Consider the following 19,432-nt stretch of genomic DNA (forward strand, 5'->3'; position numbering starts at 1 on the left):
AATCCTGCCAGGGGGCGAGAGGGTGGGGTGCTGACCCAGTGTGTAGTACGTACTCCCAGTGACCTAGGGGCCCTACCTGCTGCTCCTACTTCCCTAGCCACTGTGCCAGCGTCCCTCCCACTCCCCCATTCCATGCCACCCTTTCTCTCTTGGGGGAGGAGATCATAGATCCTAAGCCATAAAATAAATTTTATTCCAAAATAACAAAATAAATAATCTACTGTACACGATCTGAAAAGAAAGATGCTCTAACTGCTCAGATAGCTGCTGCAGTCCAGCCCCCAGCTGGGGGAGACTCTGAGTCCAACCCAGGCCTCCCAAGGGAGCTGGTGAAGGGGATCCCACCTCCACCACCAACCTCCCCCTCCGCCAGACAGGGCTGGAGGAAAAGAACTGCTGAGGGCTTGGGGGAGAGATGGGGACGGGTGGCTAACTGCAGCATTTGTTAAATTAAAGAAACAAACTAGAAGCACAAAAATGGGGAAGGGGAGGGGATAGAGGACAGTTCCAGTGTTCCCAGGCCCCCAGTTCCGGGATAAACATTTCCATTTTTAGCTGCTGGACTTTTCACAGGGAAGTCCCCCTCTCCCCCATGTCCAAACTGAGTCCAACTGCTCACATCACTGGTTCAAACCTAGAGAACGGGAGTGTGTTGTGTAAATGAGGGAAGAGCCCCAAATGCCCTGGAGGCAGAGTCCTCACCCCCTTGACCTGGGCAGGGGTGAGGGGTACCACGCACCCTCCTTGTGTCCTCTCGCCAGGCCCCTGCTCATTATTGCTTGAAGCCCCATAGTCCTTGCTCATGGAGCAGGTGGGGAGGTAGGAGAAGGGCAGCGGAAGGATCCAGGTTCTGACTAGACTCCAGGGATCTCGAGTGGGGGGATCTGTCTGTGTGAGCCAGAAGTCCAGGGACCCCAGTCTGCCCCTCACTGCCGGCTGGCCTCAGCCTCCACTTTCACGCTGCTCCGGCGCCCCTCCACCAGCGCGGGGTGGGGTCCTGGGGCAGGACATCGGTCCAGTAGCCCTTCCTCGAACTCTGCAGGGAGGAGAAAGAGGTTAGGAGGCTGTAGGGGTGAAGGCTGCAGAGAGTGGTGGCTGGGAACAGAAGCAGGGACAAAGAGAACTATGAAAGATGAGCTGGATTTACTGAATTATTGTCTCCTGCCCACTGCAGGTGTATAGAAGGGAGGTTCAGAACACAAGTGTGCTTGGCCCCCTCCTCTTCCTGGCTGTGTGTAGCTCCCTCTGTCTCTGTATGGGTCTCTCTGTCTCTCCCGCCTCCGTTCTGCTGGAATTTCTCGTTCTGTCAGGAGCTGCGGGGGCGGCTTGGCTCTGACCTCTCCCTCTCCCCCCTCCCTGGGCTCTGCCACCCCCACTCATCCCTGGCCCCCTCCCAGAACCCACCCACCTTACCATGGCCCCTCAAGTTTCTGGAAAGCCAAATCAGGGGGAACACAGGAAACCAGCCTCCCAGCTCCTCCCCTAAGAAGAGCCCCCCTCCAGTCCCCGCCCCCACTTCCCACCCACGCACAGTTTAAAAATACCAAGCCAGGGTTGGTGGCTTTGTCTGCTGCGTCACTCTCAGCCCAGCCGATGCCCAGCTCTCTGCTGGCCCACTCCCCTTCTCCCATCCACAAAGAATGCATCCCCCCACTTTGGGGTCTTCCACATCCAAGCTAGACAACCCTACCACTGTAACTCCTAGTCTGCTCCACCCTCCACCTGCAGTGCTGCAAATTATATTCAAGCTTTCTTCACTGGTGGCCCTCCTTCCTGCTTCCTTTCACCCATGTTCTTTGTCCCCCCACCCCCCCACCCCAACTCACCCTTCACAGATCTCCATTAGCGTCAGACCCTCCCCAGCGCGAATAACCTGCAGGGTCCTCCTCTCCTCAATCCAAGGTCTGGCTGGTTAAAGCCTGACCCTCCTACTACTGTTTCTGGCTATTACATCCCTCTTCTTCCTGCCTGGCCCCAGAATAACCAAAATAACTGTATGGGGCCGGGGTGGCTGGGGTGCTTGGGGACAGCACTGCTGGCTGCCTCACCTGCGAGAGGTGGCTTTGCAGGCACACAGGGGCTGAGGCGGCCCACGCGGTCATGGGAGACGAGGCGGGCCAGCCGCAGCCCCTCATCCATCAGTGTCTGCTGCAGGATATGGCGACTCCACAACCCATGGGCTGGCAATGCCAGAGGCAGGTCAGCAGGGGGCGGCGTCAGCCTTGGGCACGACCCCACAGCTGTGGGCATGGGCACGGGTCAGATAAAGGACTGCAGCGAACTGAACCCCCACCCTCGACAACACAGCCAGACCCAGAGGCCCTTCTGCCCCCATCCAGCCAGGCCTCCCACTCCTGTTCCAGGCAGCTGCCTCCTGCCTCCCTCCTCCCCATCCCCCAATGAGGAGAGAAGACTGCTCTGATACCCACTCACCCTGCAAGTGTCCATCTAAACTCTCCCCAGACAGGCTGGCACTGTCCTCCTCCAGGCTGGGGCGGTATGCAGGTGCATAGGACTCAGGGCCTGGGGGAGGCTGCTGGATTTCAGAATGACTCTGCTCTCCAACCTGTAAAATACCCCAAAAGGGCAAATAAGGACACAGCAAGGGGAAGGGGATGGGTAAGGCTGCCCTACCTCCCTCACACTCATCCTGGAGAACCCACCTCCTGTTTCAACTTCTTCAGGGGGGGGCCTCCCAATTCTTCAGGGTGGATCCTGAAAAGATGGAGAGGAATGAAGTGGTACAGGCTGGAGAGGACCACATGAACGGCAAAACAGAATCTGAGCACGAGTACACCTTATTTAAAGACTGCAAAGCAGCTGGCTAAGCAGGAAGCTCCAGTTCGGGCACTATACTTGTGGGGGTCTAGGAGGGGCCTGAAGAGGATTAAAGAATGGGCTAGAACTCAGACCAGCCAACACTACCAAAGACAGGATGTGAAAATAGATGGGAAGCAGTCTTAGAGGCTCCTAGCTCAAGGTTAGGCCATGATCCATCTCTTTGGCAAGGGTCCAATCCAGGAAGGACCTGGGGAAGGGGGTCTCACCTAGAACCCTTCAAGGAGGACAAGTAGGTGCTCTCACGGGCCACTTGGCGGGACAAGGAGAAGAGCTCCACCCTTCGCAGTAAAAGTGTGTTGTCCCTCATGCAGAACTGGGCAGCAGCCTCATTGATAGTCAGCTGTTGGAGAAAAGACAGCCAGGGCAGTCAGACTCCTAACTCCTCCCATTGCCTTGTCCTCACACCCCTTCACCATGGAGGCCTATCCACCACAGGCTTGTTTTGGTTTTGAAGCTACACAGAAGCTTTCTTAGGGAAGGAGACAAGAGCTAACACCCCCAGCTTCCTAGGAATGTCTGGGGCCTCCTTCCTATCTATGGGGTCCCGAGCGACCCTAAGCCGGACAACTGGTCCTGGTTTCTCTCTCTGCTTTCTTCTCAGTTAGGGATGGAAGTGCTGCAGCAGCTGGGGTCAAGGTATGTGGAATAGGAGATTGTGGCCTGGAGTTCAGACCAAGCAGTAACGACATAGACTGAGAAAACGCTAGGATTCACAGAGGTGAGGGGGTGAGGCCCAGGAGCCAAGGGCAATTTTGGGAGGCAAGGTCCTCACCTCATGCAGGCTGAGTTGCTTGCCCTCTCGCCGCTTGGAGTCAAAGCGGCCATAGATGATGCTGTACTTGCGAATCTCCTCTTCTTTCTGGCTGTCACTATCATCCATCTCAAAGATGTGCCCCACGCTCCGTGCCAGCTTCTTATTCAGCTTTAGCAGGGAGGTTACCTCCCCAGCATCCCCCCTTGGGAAGCTCCGGAAGATTCTCTCCACACTCTCTACCACCATGCGAACCATTTCTGGCTCCAGTCGGTCTGGACCACCCCCAGTCCCACCTACTGCTAGTCCCCCAGCCCCAGTTCCCTCAGGGACTCCTCCCCCTGCAGGTGGGGAGAAGGGGGGTGAGCCAGCCTCCTCTTCTCCTCCTGCCCCAACATCCGACTCTGGAGTGCTCCGACCTGGCCAGATCCGGGGATCCCCTGCCCCAGGTCCCCCTGACAGTGGTGACAGCTTCTCCCCAAGTTCCAGGGGGCTTTTGGGGCTAAAACTGCGGGCACTACCCGCCTTTTCCCCTGGGCTGCCATGCCCATTGCTCATGTTCCCTTTCCGGGTACCCGCAGTCTCAGAGATCTTGAACAGGGGGATGCTGGAGACGGGTACGGCAGGCACTGGCTGGCTGAAGAGCCCTGGATTTGTGGCCCACTCTCTCAGTGCCTTCTGCAGGCGCCGGACATGAAGGGGCTTAGTGGCCATGCCCACGAGTGCCATGATCTCCAGGAACTCCTCCTCCCCCGCCTCACACAGCTGCTGCACGTCGTCCCCTCCCTGCTGGATGAAGGTCTCGTAGTAGGAAAGGAGATTGGCACGCTGCAGGACCCGGTACAGCTGCAGCTCCCCCAGCGTCCGAGGCAGTGCCATTGCTCGGGCACTGGGCCTGAGAAGGAGGTGCACAAGAGAGAGAGACAGTGGATCCAAGTCCCTTGTTGGGTACCAGCCCATCCCCACAACTGTCTTCTCTTGGCTGCCTGCTTTTCTTCCCCTCTCTTAAACGCTCTATCTGCCCAGTGCCCAAGCCTAAACACAGACCATGAGAATCAAAACACTCACTGCTCAGAAATACAAGCATGCCAGTGCCATCCCAGAGTGGCCAGAAGTACACAAAGCCAATGCCCAGTCTTTACAGGAGTCAAAGACTCAGCCTCTGCCTTCAGCTTTTATCCTGCAGGCCTGGTGCAAGGAGCACTGAAACCTGCCAGCCCAGCCCTGAGGTGGCTGGACCTCCCTCTCTCCCAGAATACAGATTTCACCTTGAACTCTAAATACTCAAAAATCTCAACATTACCCAAGATGACATCTCACTCTAAGGTGAAGGCCCACCTTTTCATCCCACATGAACAGTGGGAACCCTGCTGGCTAGCTCCACACCCACATGACATGCTGCCCAGGTGGATGAGAGGGAGGGGTGTGGCCCCTTCCCCGCCCTTTTCAACTAATGAGCCAGGGGACCCATGTTCCTCTCCCAGGGCTTAGATGGTCTTCTTAAAGCACCCTTCTAGGACCTACCCTCCCCCCCAAGCTACCCAGTGCCCCTCAGTTGGCCCCTCTCCTAGCAGTGACCTTCCCCACTTGCTAGCTAGGCCTGTCCCTTGATGGGGGGGGGGAATGCCTCAATTGTTCTGCTTTGGGGCCCTTCCGCCCACACACACTCCCACAGTGGTAGGGTCTGTGGGCGAAAACCGCCCGGAGACTCCCGCCTACTTTCCACTCCTTCATTTCCCACCCACATCTTCAAGTGGAGTGGAGGAGCGGCTCAAGGCGGGAGGGGCTGCACATCAGCTCTTCTACACTCCCCCCGCCCCGCACTGCTGTAACTAGAAAGACTGAAAAGGGAAAACAGGCTTAACACATTCCTCTGCTTCCCCAGTGCCCTAAAGATGCTCTCTTGGCCCAAAGGCGCTGGCTTCTCCCGGACCCCGGGGCCCCGCGCACTCCGTGCCAACGCCAGATTGAGCCAGCCAGCGGCCCTCCCGCGACACTCTTGCCTCCAGCTCCAAGGGCTTCCCCTGGTGCTTGGGGGCTCCCACGTTCTTTGTGGGGAGCTCACAATGCCTCCAGATCCCTGCCAGATCATGCTCACAGAGTAAACGGGTGAGGAGGAGCCAGGTACTACTCTTTCACATTCAGCTCATCAAATCCCTGCTGCCCCAGGGTCCCCTAATTCGAAAACTCACCCCCTCTCCCATCAGTCTCCACCCCCCACCGCCATCCCGCTTCCCTTGTTCTCTCCCAGACCCCTGCCCCCCCGGACCCCATTCCGAAGTCCGACTCCACCCATCTCCATTCCCCGACGCTTTCCTTTGCCCACTAACTTGAGTCTGGGCTGCGGGGTCCGGTGGGCGCTGTCCCCTCCGCCCAGCGGCTGCTTGGCAGTGGGGGAGGGCGCTCTGTGCATGGACGGCAAGAGACCACCCGGGCTGCCCCTCTCGGTGCTCAGCGCTCAGCACCTGGTGCGCGCTGCGCTCTTCCCGGTGCGCGATACCGTGTCCGTAGCTGTCCAGGCTCCGTCCCTCCCTCCACGTCTCCTCTCTCCGAGCCTCCGCGCCTCTGTCTGTGCCTCTGCCCCCCCCCCTCCCCGGCTGCGCTTGCCGCCTCTCCGCTCCTCCGCCCCCGCAGGACGCACGGGGAGCGAGGCCCGGCGCTGCGCAGGCTGCTGGGCGGGCAGAGGGCGTGGGCAGTGCCGGGGCGGAGGCCGGGGGCGGGGGGCGGGAGTCCAGGTCTGTCCGCCGCGGAGAGGCCTCGGCGGAGAGATGGAGAGAGGCGGAGATTGCGGGGAGGGGGTGTGAAACAGGAGGCGGGGGCGGTGACTGGGAGCCGGGGTGCCGAGTTGGAGATCGAGTTGACTGAGGCCGAGCTGTGGAAGGCGGGCTTGGGGACCCAGCGGGCGGGGCGAGGTCGCTCCGTGCCGCCCACCCCGGATGCACAGCCAGCCTTCTCCGCACCCACGTGTCCACGTGAGCGCCCCGCCGGCGACATTCCTACACCCCCACCACCTTTACTCCTCTGAGCTGAGAGCGGAGTTTCACAACCGCGCGCAAGTACACAAAGACAACAGAAGCGCACGGACGGGTAAAGGCACTGAGACAACTACGCGGACGCCCGCGGCCCACACTGCGAGGGCGTCGTGGTGCCGTATGTGTGAATGTTAGGAGCGAGCCGGCCAAAGTTGGCGGAAAATTGTGCGCAGCTCTGCTGGTGCGTGCATCTGACTACCATAGGGTTTGAACGTAAGGCAGATCTGTGAGCGTAGGGCTTGCTCTGGAGGAATCCCTTAGGTATTTCGGTGCCATTCCCCAGTCCTAAAAGGAGTAATCTGGGGAGACTGCTATCGGAAACCCAGGCCTCCTCCATCCCTGCCTCCCTTGTTGCCGAAGTTTGGGAAAACAGGAACGGGAGGTCACCACATAGGTTCTCTTTCATTAGACGCGTCAGGGTTTGTTAACGCTTAGGTCAGGCAGGGGGTATCCTGCTTGCTGTGGTAGTAGAACTGTTCCTTGAGAATTGTCCGTGTGGCAAAGCTGGGATAAGAAGATACCCTTCTGGGACACCTATTAGGGGATCTCGTTAGAGTCTAGTTGAGGAGCTGCAGGAGGCGCGCGTCCGACTTGCTTCCTTATTTAGGCGCTAGATGGAGAAGCGCCTTCAAGGACTTAGGCCCCCCCATCCCCAACCCACCACCTCCTCCCCCTTTTGTTTCTCCCAGCCCCATCTGGTTCCCATTTCGCTGCCGCCTACGGCTGGAAGGGCTGGAGGGGGGGCGGCGGGGGCTCTGAAGCCCCGCCCAGCGGCTCGCGGCCGGGGTGAAAGGGGGTGAGGGGGCGGCGGAAAGAGAGTGGACAGGCCAGAGGCAAGGTTCCCCTTGGTCTGAAACCTCAGCCCAGCCACGCCCCGCCATTCCGCGCTTCTGAGTGGCCCAAGGCTGCAGGGCGTGGGTGGCGCGGGCGGGAGCTGGTTCTACATTCCGGCCCAGCGAAGGGACCTTTCTGTCTCCGGTGGGGGCAGGGGAAGAGGGGTGCGTTATTGGGGAGGACTTCGATGCTTCATTCCATTAAAAACAAAACACAGTGCGGGGGCGGGGGGGTACTAGGCACAAGGAAAGTTGCCGCTTCCAAATCACCATCCTACAACTGGACAGCGCAGCTAGACGCGCTCCCTCCGGGGTCGCCCCCCCCGCCCCCTTTGCTGTGTGCGGGGGCGGCCCCTCCCCCCCCTCCACCTTCGGGTTATTTCTGAGCTTGGGCTGCCAGCCGCTGGCCCCGGGTTTCCACGTGCCCCCTCCCTCTCGCCGCCCACGCTCCCCGTGACGCACATCCTCCGCCCACGCAGCCTCTGCTCAAGGCGCCCCCCTCTCCCCCGCCCGGGCCCCCTTGAGGCGGCGCTGAACCCTCGAATCCGGAGGGAGACCGAGGCCCGGGGAAGGGACCGGAGCAGGGCGTGAAGCAAGAAGGCGGGAACCTGCTGGGCGTCAGGCGCCTGGGTACCCATGTAGGAAAGAGAACGAGGGAGGAGCCGATCTAGTGCCCTCTGCTCCTTGGTCCTGGGGCGGGTCTTCGGCCAGAGAAGGAAGAAGGGAGAAAAGCTCGCGGACTGTGTGTGAGAGTGAAAGTGTTTGCATATTTATCAAGGTTGTCTTGAGGTTTAAATAAGAAAACTATTTTTAAATTGTAAAATACTAAGTAAACTTAAGAGGCTATTACTGGTCTGTGCTTCTGGATCCTGAGATTGTATATTTATGTTTCTTTACATTTGCTTGTGTATCTGTGTCTTTTTCTCTAGGTTTGTATCTGAGAGTCCCTGTGTGTGGATTTAAAAATACATATATTTTTAAAATCGTTGACTTGTCAGGCCCCGCTGGAGGCCCAGAGCGCCCCCGCAGGGGGAGCTGCCGAGATGTCTGTTCTTTTCCCTCCCACTCCAACCACCCCAACTCCCCTCCTACTCCCTTCCGTTGAGAACAAGGAATTTCCAGCCTTGAGAAAAGAGACACAGAAACGAAGAGAGGCCAAGACCATGGAAAACCATCGAAAAACATAAAGATAAGAGACTTGTGGGGGGAGGATGACAAAAGGGGGGGTTGGGACAAATACAAATTCATTTTTTCTTTTTTGTCCCCAGAGTCACTTTTTCTCACTCCGTACCAGTTCCTTACCTGACTCACCTGCCTCCCTCTCCCCAGCTTTTCCCGGTGTTCCCAGACGCCCATAGAGCAGAGCTACGTGTCCCATTTAATCAAGGATGAATCCCGTTATCATCCGCACTGGTTTCTTCCATGAAGCTTTTCTGAGAATAAGACGAAGGAAAACAATATCCTTAGTCCTGGTTTTCCAAGAAAAAAAAAAAGTTGGGAAGAAATGGGGAAATGTGGGTGGAAGAAGAGTGAGGAAACTGAAACCCAGAAAGATTGTTTTTCGTCACCACGTGCGGATTTCCATCTAGCAGACTACCATCCTCGCTGCTGTCCCCACGTTTTCACCAGGCTAATTCCACTTCCAGGTTTCTAGCTTGGCTCAAATGTCACTTTCCCGGACTTTCCCTTTCCTGGACCCTCTTAAGCATCTAGGCAGAATTCCTCCCATCTCGGTGGCCTCCTGGATGTTTGTACACATTTGAATTAACAGTTGCTTGTTTCACCCTGGGACCTCGAGAGGCAGGCCTGGGATCTGGTGGGTCCCCTGAGATGAATGAATTGGTGATGGCCTTTACAGGCCTGAGGTGCTTTGAAAAGAGCAGTTGGTCGGCTTGTACTCCAAAAGGGGCTGAACTTTGGCAAAACTAAGTGGAAAGGTTTGTTTCCCACATATCTTCCCCTGTTGAATTTTCCAGTGAGTCTCACAAGTTTGGCTCCTTGGCTTTCTAAAATGTCCACTATTCTGGTAAATTAACCCCAGGTGCTAAAGGAGAAGGCTGAAACCCTTCCTAGTAATAGAAAGATGAAAAATTAATCTCCTTTTTTGTTCTTGAAGTAATATATCAGAATAAGTAGTCTAAGGAGTGATCTTCAATTTGGTCATTTCACAAGAGATTCTTCACTCCTCAAAGACAATGCTAACCTTTGCGTTTATGGAACTCAAGACTAGTAGTGGAAATAGACATATCAACAGATAATTACAACATAATGCAATCGGGGGGTACAGACAATGGCTGAAGTATAGAGACCAAGTGCTCCATTTTGCTTGGGGTTGTGGAGGACTGGCTTTAAGACTTATTAGAGTGGGTGCAAGATTTTGAAGTATGAATAGGAGATTTCCAGGAGGGACAGTTGTCAGATCAGAATGTGAGAATGCACAGACGTGTGAAACGATATGTTTTTGAAACTAGAAATTGTTATTATCGCTGGAGGGGAGGAGCTCTGGTGGTGCAATGGTTAACTGCTGGGCTGCTAACCAAAGGTTGGTGGTTTGAGCCCACCTGGTGGCTCCTCTGGAGAAAGACCTATAGATCTGCTCCTGTAGAGATTACCGCCTAGAGACCCAGCAGTTCTCTGTCATATGGGAGTGGCTATGAGTTGAGAATCGACTTGACCGTGCCTAACGACAATATTGCTGGAGAAGGAGTGATTAGAAATGAGTCTAGGAAGGTGTACAAGTTCGTTTCATTAAGGATGGTGTAATCGGGCACTCAAATTATCGTGGCCAAAACAATGGATTCAAGCACACCAACAATTGTAAAGATGGCACAGAACCAGGCAACATTTTGTTCTGTTGTACATGAGGTTGTCATGAGTTGAAGCTGACTCAGTGGCAAGTAACAGCAGACCAGTGCTTCTCAAACTATGGCAAAGGGCCAGTTTTTTTTTTTTTTTTTAATTTGCAATCCATTGTCTACTACTTTTATAAAATACTCTAAAATGAATTGTTAGAAAAATGAAAGAAATGTCTCACCTTTATTAGCTTCAATAAATATAAGATTATTCTGTGGGAGTTCGGTAAAGGTTTTAAATGGTTACACTTAATTTCTAAAGTTGTTCAATTGCCGCATGGCAACAAAGTTTGGATGGCATTGTTACTTGTTTCTTTACACCTGTGTTTCAGGTCATATTAAGGACCCTGGACTTCATCTTGTGTATATAATGTGCAGCCATGAAGAGTTTCTAACATGGGAGTGATACGGTCAGGTCTGCATTTGGGAGCAATGTAAAGGAAAGATTATATGGCTGCAAAACCAGCAGGGGGGCTAGCTTGGAGGGACTGAAGTGATCCAAGGGAGAGGTGGCAAGGTGTTGGACTGAGTCACTGGCAGGGGGCATGAAAAGGAAAGGACAGATGCAAAAGATACCAGATGGTAAAATCAGTAGGACTTGATGATTGATAAAGAGTAGTCTGAGAGAAGGAGGATTTAGGGAAACTTTCTAGGTTGGGTGACTGAGTAAATGGAATGGTGTGTTCCTTCTCAAAACTTTGGAATTGTGCTCATCAGCTATTCACAGTCCACAGTCCTAAATTTTATCCACAGTTCCTAAATTCAAAGAGTTATGACAAAAAAAAAAAAAAAAAACTTCAGATTTTTCCAAATCGAAAGTTTTTTTTTCATAACTCATTAGGCAACAAAACCTAATCTGACCTGAATGTATTTTGTGGTAGAACCTTACCTAAATCTGTGTTAGGTTATTTATAGTTTTTGTTTATCCCACTTATTGCGAATATTCATGCATGTCACTGCAGAAATAATGTATTTGATTATTGGGTGGCACAAATGGTGTGCACTTGGCTGCTAACTGAAAGGCTGGCAGTTCACAGAAGAAAAACCTGGTGATTCCGTAAAGATTACAGCCAAAAAAACCCTATGGAGCAGTTCTACTCTGTAACAGGTGGATTGCCATGAGTCAGAATTGATTTGACAACAATGAGTTTTGTTAATCCCAGACCCCACTGGGATTGTTGCCTTAGTGTATATTGTTTTGTTTCATTGTTTTCAGGTGCCATTGAGTGTGTTCTGACTCATAGTGACCCCACGTATAACAGAACAACACATTGTCCAGTCCTGTGCCATCCTCACAATAGTAGGTATGTTTGAGCTTATTGTTGGAGCACCAGTGTCAGTCTATCTCATCCAGGGTCTCTCTCTTTTTCCATCACCCTCTACTTTACCAAGCATGAGGTTCTCCTCCAGGGATTGGTCCTTGCTGATAACGTGTACAAAATTAATGAGACAAAGTCTCACCATTCTCACTTCCAAGAAGCATTCTAGCTGTACTTCTTCCAAGACAGACTTGTTCGTTCTGGCAGTCCATGGTATATTCAATATTCTTTGCCAAGACGATAATTCAAATGCATCAATTCTTTTTTGGTCTTCTGAAATTTAATATGGTACATATCAAAAAAATTCTGAATTCTGAAACACATTTACTATCCAGATTGACCACCCCATTTACTCATCAGTCTTGGCCCGAGTTACTATTGGCTATTTGCATAAATCAGACCCACCTGCAGATAATGAATATTCATTGCAGTGTGTGCTATATAGGCTTAGGAATTAGTCTGAAAATGTTTTGAGCAGTGATTGTATTGCTAAAACAAGGCTAAAAGCTTCTGGAGTGACTACCTTCAAGTTACACCACTCGTTTGGACGATAAATTGTGATGTGTTTATGGACAGTTGGTCTCGTTACCATATACGTTGTTGACACATTTTAATAGTCAATGATCTGTTGGAACTAGTTCCCAATATTTCACACCCCTGTGCTGTGGCTTTTAGTTCAAACCAAAGATGGAGCTCTGAATGGTAAGAATTTGGGGACTGGTAGAAACTGAAATTTTTAAAAATAGTTTTACTTTTTAGAACAGTTTTAGATTTACAGAAAAGTTAAGATGGCATAGAGAGTTCCCACACCATATACCCCACATCCAGTTTCTTTGATTATTAATATCCTACATGAGTGTGGTACATTTGTCATGATGAATGAGCCTGTTTTGATATATTTTAAGTCCATAGTTTATTTAGATGTCCTTAGTTTTCCCCTAATGCCTTTTTCTGTTGCAGGATCTCATCCATGATGCCACATTACATTTAGTTTTCAAGTCTCCTTAAGCTCCTCTTGACTGTGACGGCCTCTCAGCCTTTCCTTGCTTTTGAGGACGACTTTGAAGGATGCCCCTCTCTTGTAATTTGTGTAGCGTTTTATGATTAGACTGGGGTTGTGAGTTTTGGGAAGAAAAACCACAGAGGTAGAGTGGCATTTTCATACAGTGTATAAAGGATACGTAGTATTAATATGATTTATCACTGTTGGTATTGACCTCTCCAGGTCAGCTGAGGGATTGTGTGTGTGAGATATAGGATGACCATTGTAACAGGGGTGGCCTAGACTTTTCTTTCAGGGGGATGAAATTTCTTCTGTAGTCCAGCACTCCCCCCCCAACTTTGGCTATTCAAAAATCACATTATTTTGAAAGCTTGAACCTTCCCTAGCAGTTACCCCCTTCCTGAATTCAGACTTCTAGACTCCTAAACTGTGAGAAAATAAATTTGTGTTTGTTGAAGCCATCCACTTGGGTTATTTCTGTTATAGCAGCACTATGTGACTAAGACAGTCACCCAGAGCTGGGTCTTCACAGATTGACTGCCTGCATAGTCCTTTTCTGTCCACCCTTCACCCAAAGCTGGCTCCTCATGCGTTAGGACTCTGTCATGACTGCCTGTGCAGCTTCCTTGTGAATTAGCCATCCCAAGTTAAGTCCAAGTCTCATTGCCCCTTTGTGGGGTTGTTAGTTCTCTATAACAGCTCACAAAATTCACAGAGACGATTATCTACACTTGCAGTTATCCATTTTTTATAACCAGGAAGGATACAGGTGAGGAGATGTGTCAGACAAGGTGTAGGAGAGTTCGTGGCATGAGACTTCTGTTGTCCTCCGGGACATGGCATACTCTCTCTTGCATGGGTGTTCTTGCCACTCCAGGATCCCAAAGAGAGCTCCAAGGTCCAGGATCTTTAAGTCATTGGGACTTCAGTGTATACGGATGTCTCAATGAATGTGCATGATTGATTCCCTCTCACCCACCTCCCTTTCTGAGGTTTGCTGCCAGGGTGAGGCTTGTGAAGCCCCTACTCATTTGCACATATTTAAGTGTCTCCGAGAAGTCTTGGTGGTGGTGCAATGGTTAAGAGCTCAGCTGCTAACTGAAAGAACGGTTAGTGGTTCAAACGCACCAGCTACTCCACAGGAAAAAAGACTCTGGCGAACTGCTTCGATAAAGATTAAAGCCTAGAAAACTCTATGGGGCAGTCCTATTCTGTCCTATAGGGTCGCTATGAGTTGGAATCAATTCAACAGCGCATAAGAACAAGAAGTGTTGCCTGGCTATATTTTAATTTTTATTTTTGTGCTGTAGGTGAAGGTTTACAGTTCGTTAGTTTCTCATACAAAAGTTTATACACACATTGTTATGTGACCCTAGTTGCTCTCCGTATAATGTAACAACACGCTTTTCTTTTTCACTCCTTATTTCCCGTTTCCATTCAACCAGCTCTTGTCCTTTTCTGCCTTCTTATCTTGCCTCTGGACAGGAGCTGCCCATTTAATCTTATGAATCTACTTGAGCTAAGAAGCACACTCCTCCCAAGTATCATTTAATGTCTTCTGGTACAGTCTAATCTTTGAAGAGTTGGCTTCAGGAATGGTTTTAGTTTTGGGCTAACAGAGAGTCCGGAGCCATGTCCTCTGGGGTCCCCCCAGTCTCAGACCATTAAGTCTGGTCCTTTTACTAGAATTTGAGTTCTGCATTCCACTTTTCTCCTGCTCCCTCTGCTCTCCTGCTCCCTCGGGTTCTCTGTTGTGTTCCCTGTCAGGGTGGTCATTGGCAGTAGTTGGGTACCATCTAGTTCTTCTGGTCTCAGGCTGATGGAGTCTCTGGTTTATGGGGCCCTTGCTGTCTCTTGGGCTAATATTTTCCTTGTGTCTTTGGTGTTCTTCATTCTCCTTTGCTCCAGGTGGGCTGTGACCAATTGAGGCATCTTAGATGGCTGCTTGCTAGCTTTTAAGACCCCAGATGCCACTCACCAAAGTGGGATGCAGAACATTTCCTTAATAAACTTTGACCTGGTTATTTTAGAAAACTAAAGTCAACTTGATTGTTCCAGAATTCCAAGGGCTATTTTCCAGAAACCAGAGAGAAGGCCAAACCAAGTTCTCTGTCCCACACACTACCCAACACCAGATCCTCTAAATAAAGGTGCTAAAAGCTTTTAACAGTTTCTGTCAATGTTTGTTATTGTTAGGTACCATCGAGGAAGGATTCATAGTGACCCTATGTACAACTGAATGAAACATTGCCTCGTCCCGCACTATCCTCCCAATTGTTGCCATGTTTGAGCCCATTTATTGAACAATTTTTTTTTTATTATGTGCTGTGTGTTCCGATAGGCCCTCACGAGAAGCAGTCTAATGCATAGAATAAACTCAACTTTTGGGGTCTGTAAGACTTGGTTCGGAACCAGGGCTTTGAACTGGCTCATTTTCGTTCGAACCCCTGCTGAGAATTTGCATTTCTAACAAGTTTGCTGGTGATGCTAATGATGCTGGTTAGTCACCAATTCTGAGAACCAGTGGTAGACCCCAAAACACGTTGCCATTGGGTCGATTCCAACTCATGGCAACCCTGTAGGACAGAATAGAACTGCCCCATAGGGTTTTCAGAGAACAGCTGGTGGATTCAGACTGCCAGCCTTTTAATTAGCAACCAAATGCTTAACCACTGTGCCACCAAGGTTCCACTAGTAGAGCAGTGGTTCTCAAAATGTATTAAGAATCACCTGGGGATCTTGTTAAAATGTAGATTATGATTCAGTACGTCTGGGGTGGAAAGGCAAATTCTCAGCGAGGGCCCAAACCAAAATGAACCAGTTTGAAGCCCTGGTTGGAACCACTGCCCAGCCCAATTAAATATGAGGCCTCAGTTTAGGGTCCTTAGTCTGTCTTAGCCTTCATGTTTTTTTAAATGGAGATGATTTTACTTGTCTCACAAGATGTGAGGAATAAAAAAACCTCCTCTTAATCCTCACATTCATTTTGCTTCCGAAACAAAAAATTCCCCTTGACTGCATTTTTTATGTGAAGCTTGTAACATCTTATTTTTTTTAAATGATAGCTTCAGAACAGATCTAAGTGTAACTTTTCTAAAATACACCAAAAAGTACAGTGTAAAACACCTCCTCATTAAATACAAACTTTCATTTTGTGATCCACTGTATCAGTGTTTTGCATACACCTGGTGCAAAGGGATTTTTAAGTTGCATCCTATTTAAAAACAAAACAAACTGAACTGAAAAAGAATTGAAAAAGGTTGACTACAAACACATTAACTCCTAAAATTCCAACAAAGAATTTTCTTTCTTCAACAAAGCATATTCTTTTGTGTATATACAAAATATTAGCATTTAAGTGTTTAATTTCATTACAGGCAACATTTTATATTTTAAAAAATTACAGATGCACAAAGCAAAAGTCTAATATGCTGAAGACAGTTTGATGCACTTAATATTTGGGGCAATTTTTAGGGTTTTCAAAAATAGCATTAATATTACCTCAGAACCTATTATACAGCCATAGTAGTCAGAACAGCCTGGTACTGGTACAATGACAGACACATTGACCAATGGAGCAGAATTGAGAACCCAGATGTAAATCCATCTACTTAAAGCCACTTGATCTTTGACAAAGGGCCAAAGTCCATTAAATGGGGAAAAGACAGTATTTTTAACAAATGGTGCTGGCAAAACTGCATGTCCATCTATAAAAAAAATGAAACAGGACCCATACCTGATACCGTACACAAAAACTAATTCAAAATGGATCAAAGACCTAAATATAAAACCAAAAACTATAAAGATCATGGAAGAAAAATAGAATCAACGCTTGAGGGGCCTAATACATGGTATAAATAGGATATAAGCCGTAACTAACAATACACGAACACTAGAAGATAAGCTAGATAACTGGGATTTTCTAAAAATTAAACACTATGCTCATCAAAAGACTTCACCAAAAGAATAAAAAGAGAACCTACAGACTGGGAAAAAATTTTTGCCTGTGACAAATACAACAAAGGTCTAATCTCTAAAATCTACAGGAAAATCCAACACCTCTACAACAAAAAGACAAATAATCCAATTAAAAAACGGGCAAAGAGTATGAACAGACACTTCACCAAAGATGACATTCAGGTGGCTAACAGACACATGAGGAAATGCTCTCGAACTACAATGAAATACCATCTCACCCTGAAATGACTGGCACTGGTTAAAAACAAAACAAAACAAAACAGAAAATAACAAATGTTGGAAAGATAGCGGGAAAATTGGAACTCTTATGCAGTGCTGGTAGGAATGCAAAATGGTACAACCATCCTGGAAAACAATATGGTGCTTCTTTAAAAAGTTAGAAGTAGAAATACCATACTACCCATCAATCCCACTCCTAGGAGTATATCCTAGAGAAATGAGTCATCACACGAATAGACATATGCACACCCGTGTTCACTGCAGCATTATTCACAATAGCAAAAAGATGGAAACAACCTAGATGCCCATCAACAGAAGAATGGGTAAACTATGGTACACACACACAATGGAATACTATGCAGTAATAAAAAACAATGATGAATCTGGAGGGCATTATGCTGAGTGAGATAAATCAATCACAAAAAGACAAATACTATATGAGACCAGTATTATAAAAACACATGGAAACATTTCCACACAGAAGGGAAAAATCTTTGATGGTTATGAGGGAAGGGAGGGAAGGGAAGTGAAAAACAAACGATGGTAAATAAGCGGTAACTTTGGTGAAGGGTAAGACAGTACACAACACTGGGGAAGTCAGCACAACTTGGCCAGGACAAAGTCACAGAAGCTTCACAGACATGTCCAAGTGCCCTGAAAGGCCAAACGACTGGGCTGAGGGCTGGGAACCATGGTCTCGGGGGACATCTAGCTCGACTGGCATAACATAGTCTATAAAGAAAATGCTCTACATCCGACTGTGGTGAGAGGCCATCTAAGATAGCATCTACTGGTCCCATCCTGGCAGGAGTGAAGGAGACCAAAGACACAAGGGAAAGATCAGTCCAAAGGACTAATAGGGCACAAGTAGTACAACCTCCACCAGACTGAGCCCAAAACAACTAGATAGTGCCGGGTTACCACCACTGACTGTTCTGGCAGGGATCACAATAGAGGGTCCCAGACAGAGTGGGAGAAAAATGTAGAACAAAATTCAAATTCACACACGCACACCCATAAGACCAGGATTGCTGGTCTGACAGGGATTGCAGAAACCCCAAGAGCATGGCCCCCAGGCACCCTTTTAACTCAGTACTGAAGTCATTTCTGAGGTTCACCCTTCAGCCAAAGATTAGACAGGTCTATAGGGGCAACAACAACAGCAACAACAAAAACGGCATTAATAATAGCTCTGTACATGTACACCAATGTTTATTGCAGCATTTCTTAGCCAAAAGGTGGAAACAACCTGAATGCTTATCAATGGATGAATAGATAAACGAAATGTGGTACATACATAAATGGAATATCACACAGCCAGTAAGAAAAATGAAGTCCTGATACATGCTATAACATGGATGGAGCTTGAAGACATTATACTGAGTGAAGTAAATCAATCACAAAAGGACAAATATTATATGACCTCAGTTATATAAAAAGACAAGAACAGACAAATACATAGAGACCAAAGTTTATTAGTGTTTACCATGGTGGGAGAGAAGGGGAAAAGGGGAGTTATTGCTTATGGAGCACTGAGTTTTGGTTTATGGTGATGGAAAAACTGCATAGATTAAGGGTAGGATTGCACAGCAGATTAATGTTATTGTGTCTATAAATTGTACATCTATAAAAAGTTGAATTGGCAAAAGTTGTGTGATAGATACATTTACAACAACAACAAAGAGTAGCTGCTGAGACTGCTTATGTACAACCAAACACCTCATGGGATTTGGTTCCTTGCTTTGGAGGTTTAGGGTCTTGGTTTCATGGGACAGCCCAGTTAATTGGCCTAATATCATGCTTAGTGCTTCTGTTCTCTCTCCTAGTTTGTTGCATAGTGCCTGGTGTCTTAAAAGCTTGCAAGCTGCCATCCATGGTACAACAATTGGTCTTTATTTGCCTGGATCAATAGCAGAGGAAGGAGAGTCAGGAATAGGAGGAAGAAATGGAATGTGTGGCTAATTGCCTCCGTGAACAACTGCCTCCTTTGCCATGAGACCAGAAGAACTGGATGGTGCCTGGCTACCACTACTGAACTTAAAAAAAAAATTTTTTTTTATTATGTTTTCAGTGAAGGTTTACACAGCAGTTTACATTCCCATTCAACAGTTTGTACACAAGTTGTTCAGTGACATTGGTTACATTCTTCACAATGCATGAACATTCCTATTGTTTACATTCTGGTTGCTCCATTTCCATTCATCTAGTTTCCCTGTCCCCTTATATTCTTATCTTTGTTTTTAAGTAATTGTTGACTGCTATTTATTACTAAACATTTTGATCAAAGATTCTGTAAAGAATCCTGATCAAAGGGAGAAAATGTAGAACAGAATTTCAGACTCTCATGGAATCCAGGACTTCTGGAGCCATGGAGACTGGATGAACCCCTGAAACTATTGCCCCGAGATAATCTTTAAATCTTAAACCAAAAATATCCTCTGAAGTCTCCTTAAGACCAAGCAGTAGCTTAGCTTAACTAGTAAATAATGTCTTCCTTGAGCGTGGTGCTCTTTTAAGATCTACCTATATGGGATCAACTTGACAACAGCAATTCAGAAGATTAGGTAGGAAACTTAGGGGGCAGTGAGTTTATGTCAATGGGAG

At 48.7% G+C, this 19,432-nt stretch overlaps 1 protein-coding gene and 1 long non-coding RNA gene across 4 annotated transcripts; one reads left to right on the forward strand and one right to left on the reverse strand.

Annotated features, from left to right (window-relative positions):
- Nucleotides 1-169: 169 nt before the first annotated feature.
- On the reverse strand, nucleotides 170-6,697 carry NAB2 (NGFI-A binding protein 2). Of its 3 annotated transcripts, XM_064284020.1 has the most exons (7): nucleotides 5,923-6,175; nucleotides 3,614-4,487; nucleotides 3,048-3,181; nucleotides 2,664-2,715; nucleotides 2,434-2,566; nucleotides 2,049-2,240; nucleotides 170-1,036 (listed from the first exon to the last, which is right to left on the reverse strand). In XM_064284020.1, exons 1-7 carry the CDS (start codon nucleotides 6,003-6,005, stop codon nucleotides 927-929), a joined length of 1,578 nt encoding a protein of 525 aa, XP_064140090.1. In that variant the 5' UTR covers nucleotides 6,006-6,175; the 3' UTR covers nucleotides 170-926. The 3 variants fall into 3 exon arrangements, with proteins under 3 accessions (XP_064140090.1, XP_064140089.1, XP_064140091.1); XM_064284019.1 differs by lacking the exon at nucleotides 2,049-2,240 and having other exon boundaries at nucleotides 6,093-6,697; XM_064284021.1 differs by lacking the exon at nucleotides 2,049-2,240 and having other exon boundaries at nucleotides 5,923-6,174.
- Nucleotides 6,698-6,791: 94 nt separating this feature from the next.
- Nucleotides 6,792-18,864, forward strand: LOC135231198 (uncharacterized). Its single transcript, XR_010321826.1, has 2 exons — nucleotides 6,792-11,613; nucleotides 12,589-18,864. It is a non-coding gene; the product is annotated as an uncharacterized LOC135231198 (long non-coding RNA).
- Nucleotides 18,865-19,432: the final 568 nt, after the last annotated feature.

Source organism: Loxodonta africana, chromosome 4 (assembly GCF_030014295.1).
Source record: "Loxodonta africana isolate mLoxAfr1 chromosome 4, mLoxAfr1.hap2, whole genome shotgun sequence".
Lineage (NCBI taxonomy): Eukaryota > Metazoa > Chordata > Mammalia > Proboscidea > Elephantidae > Loxodonta > Loxodonta africana.

Coding starts and splice junctions, on each gene's coding strand:
- NAB2 (XM_064284019.1), bottom strand. CDS start 6,586: ATGTCGCCGGCGGGGCGCTCACGTGGACACGTGGGTGCGGAGAAGGCT. Junction 2,716..3,047: donor TCCTCCTTGAAGGGTTCTAG/GTGAGACCCCCT, acceptor CCATCTTTTCAG/GATCCACCCTGAAGAATTGG. Junction 2,567..2,663: donor TGAAGAAGTTGAAACAGGAG/GTGGGTTCTCCA, acceptor GGTATTTTACAG/GTTGGAGAGCAGAGTCATTC.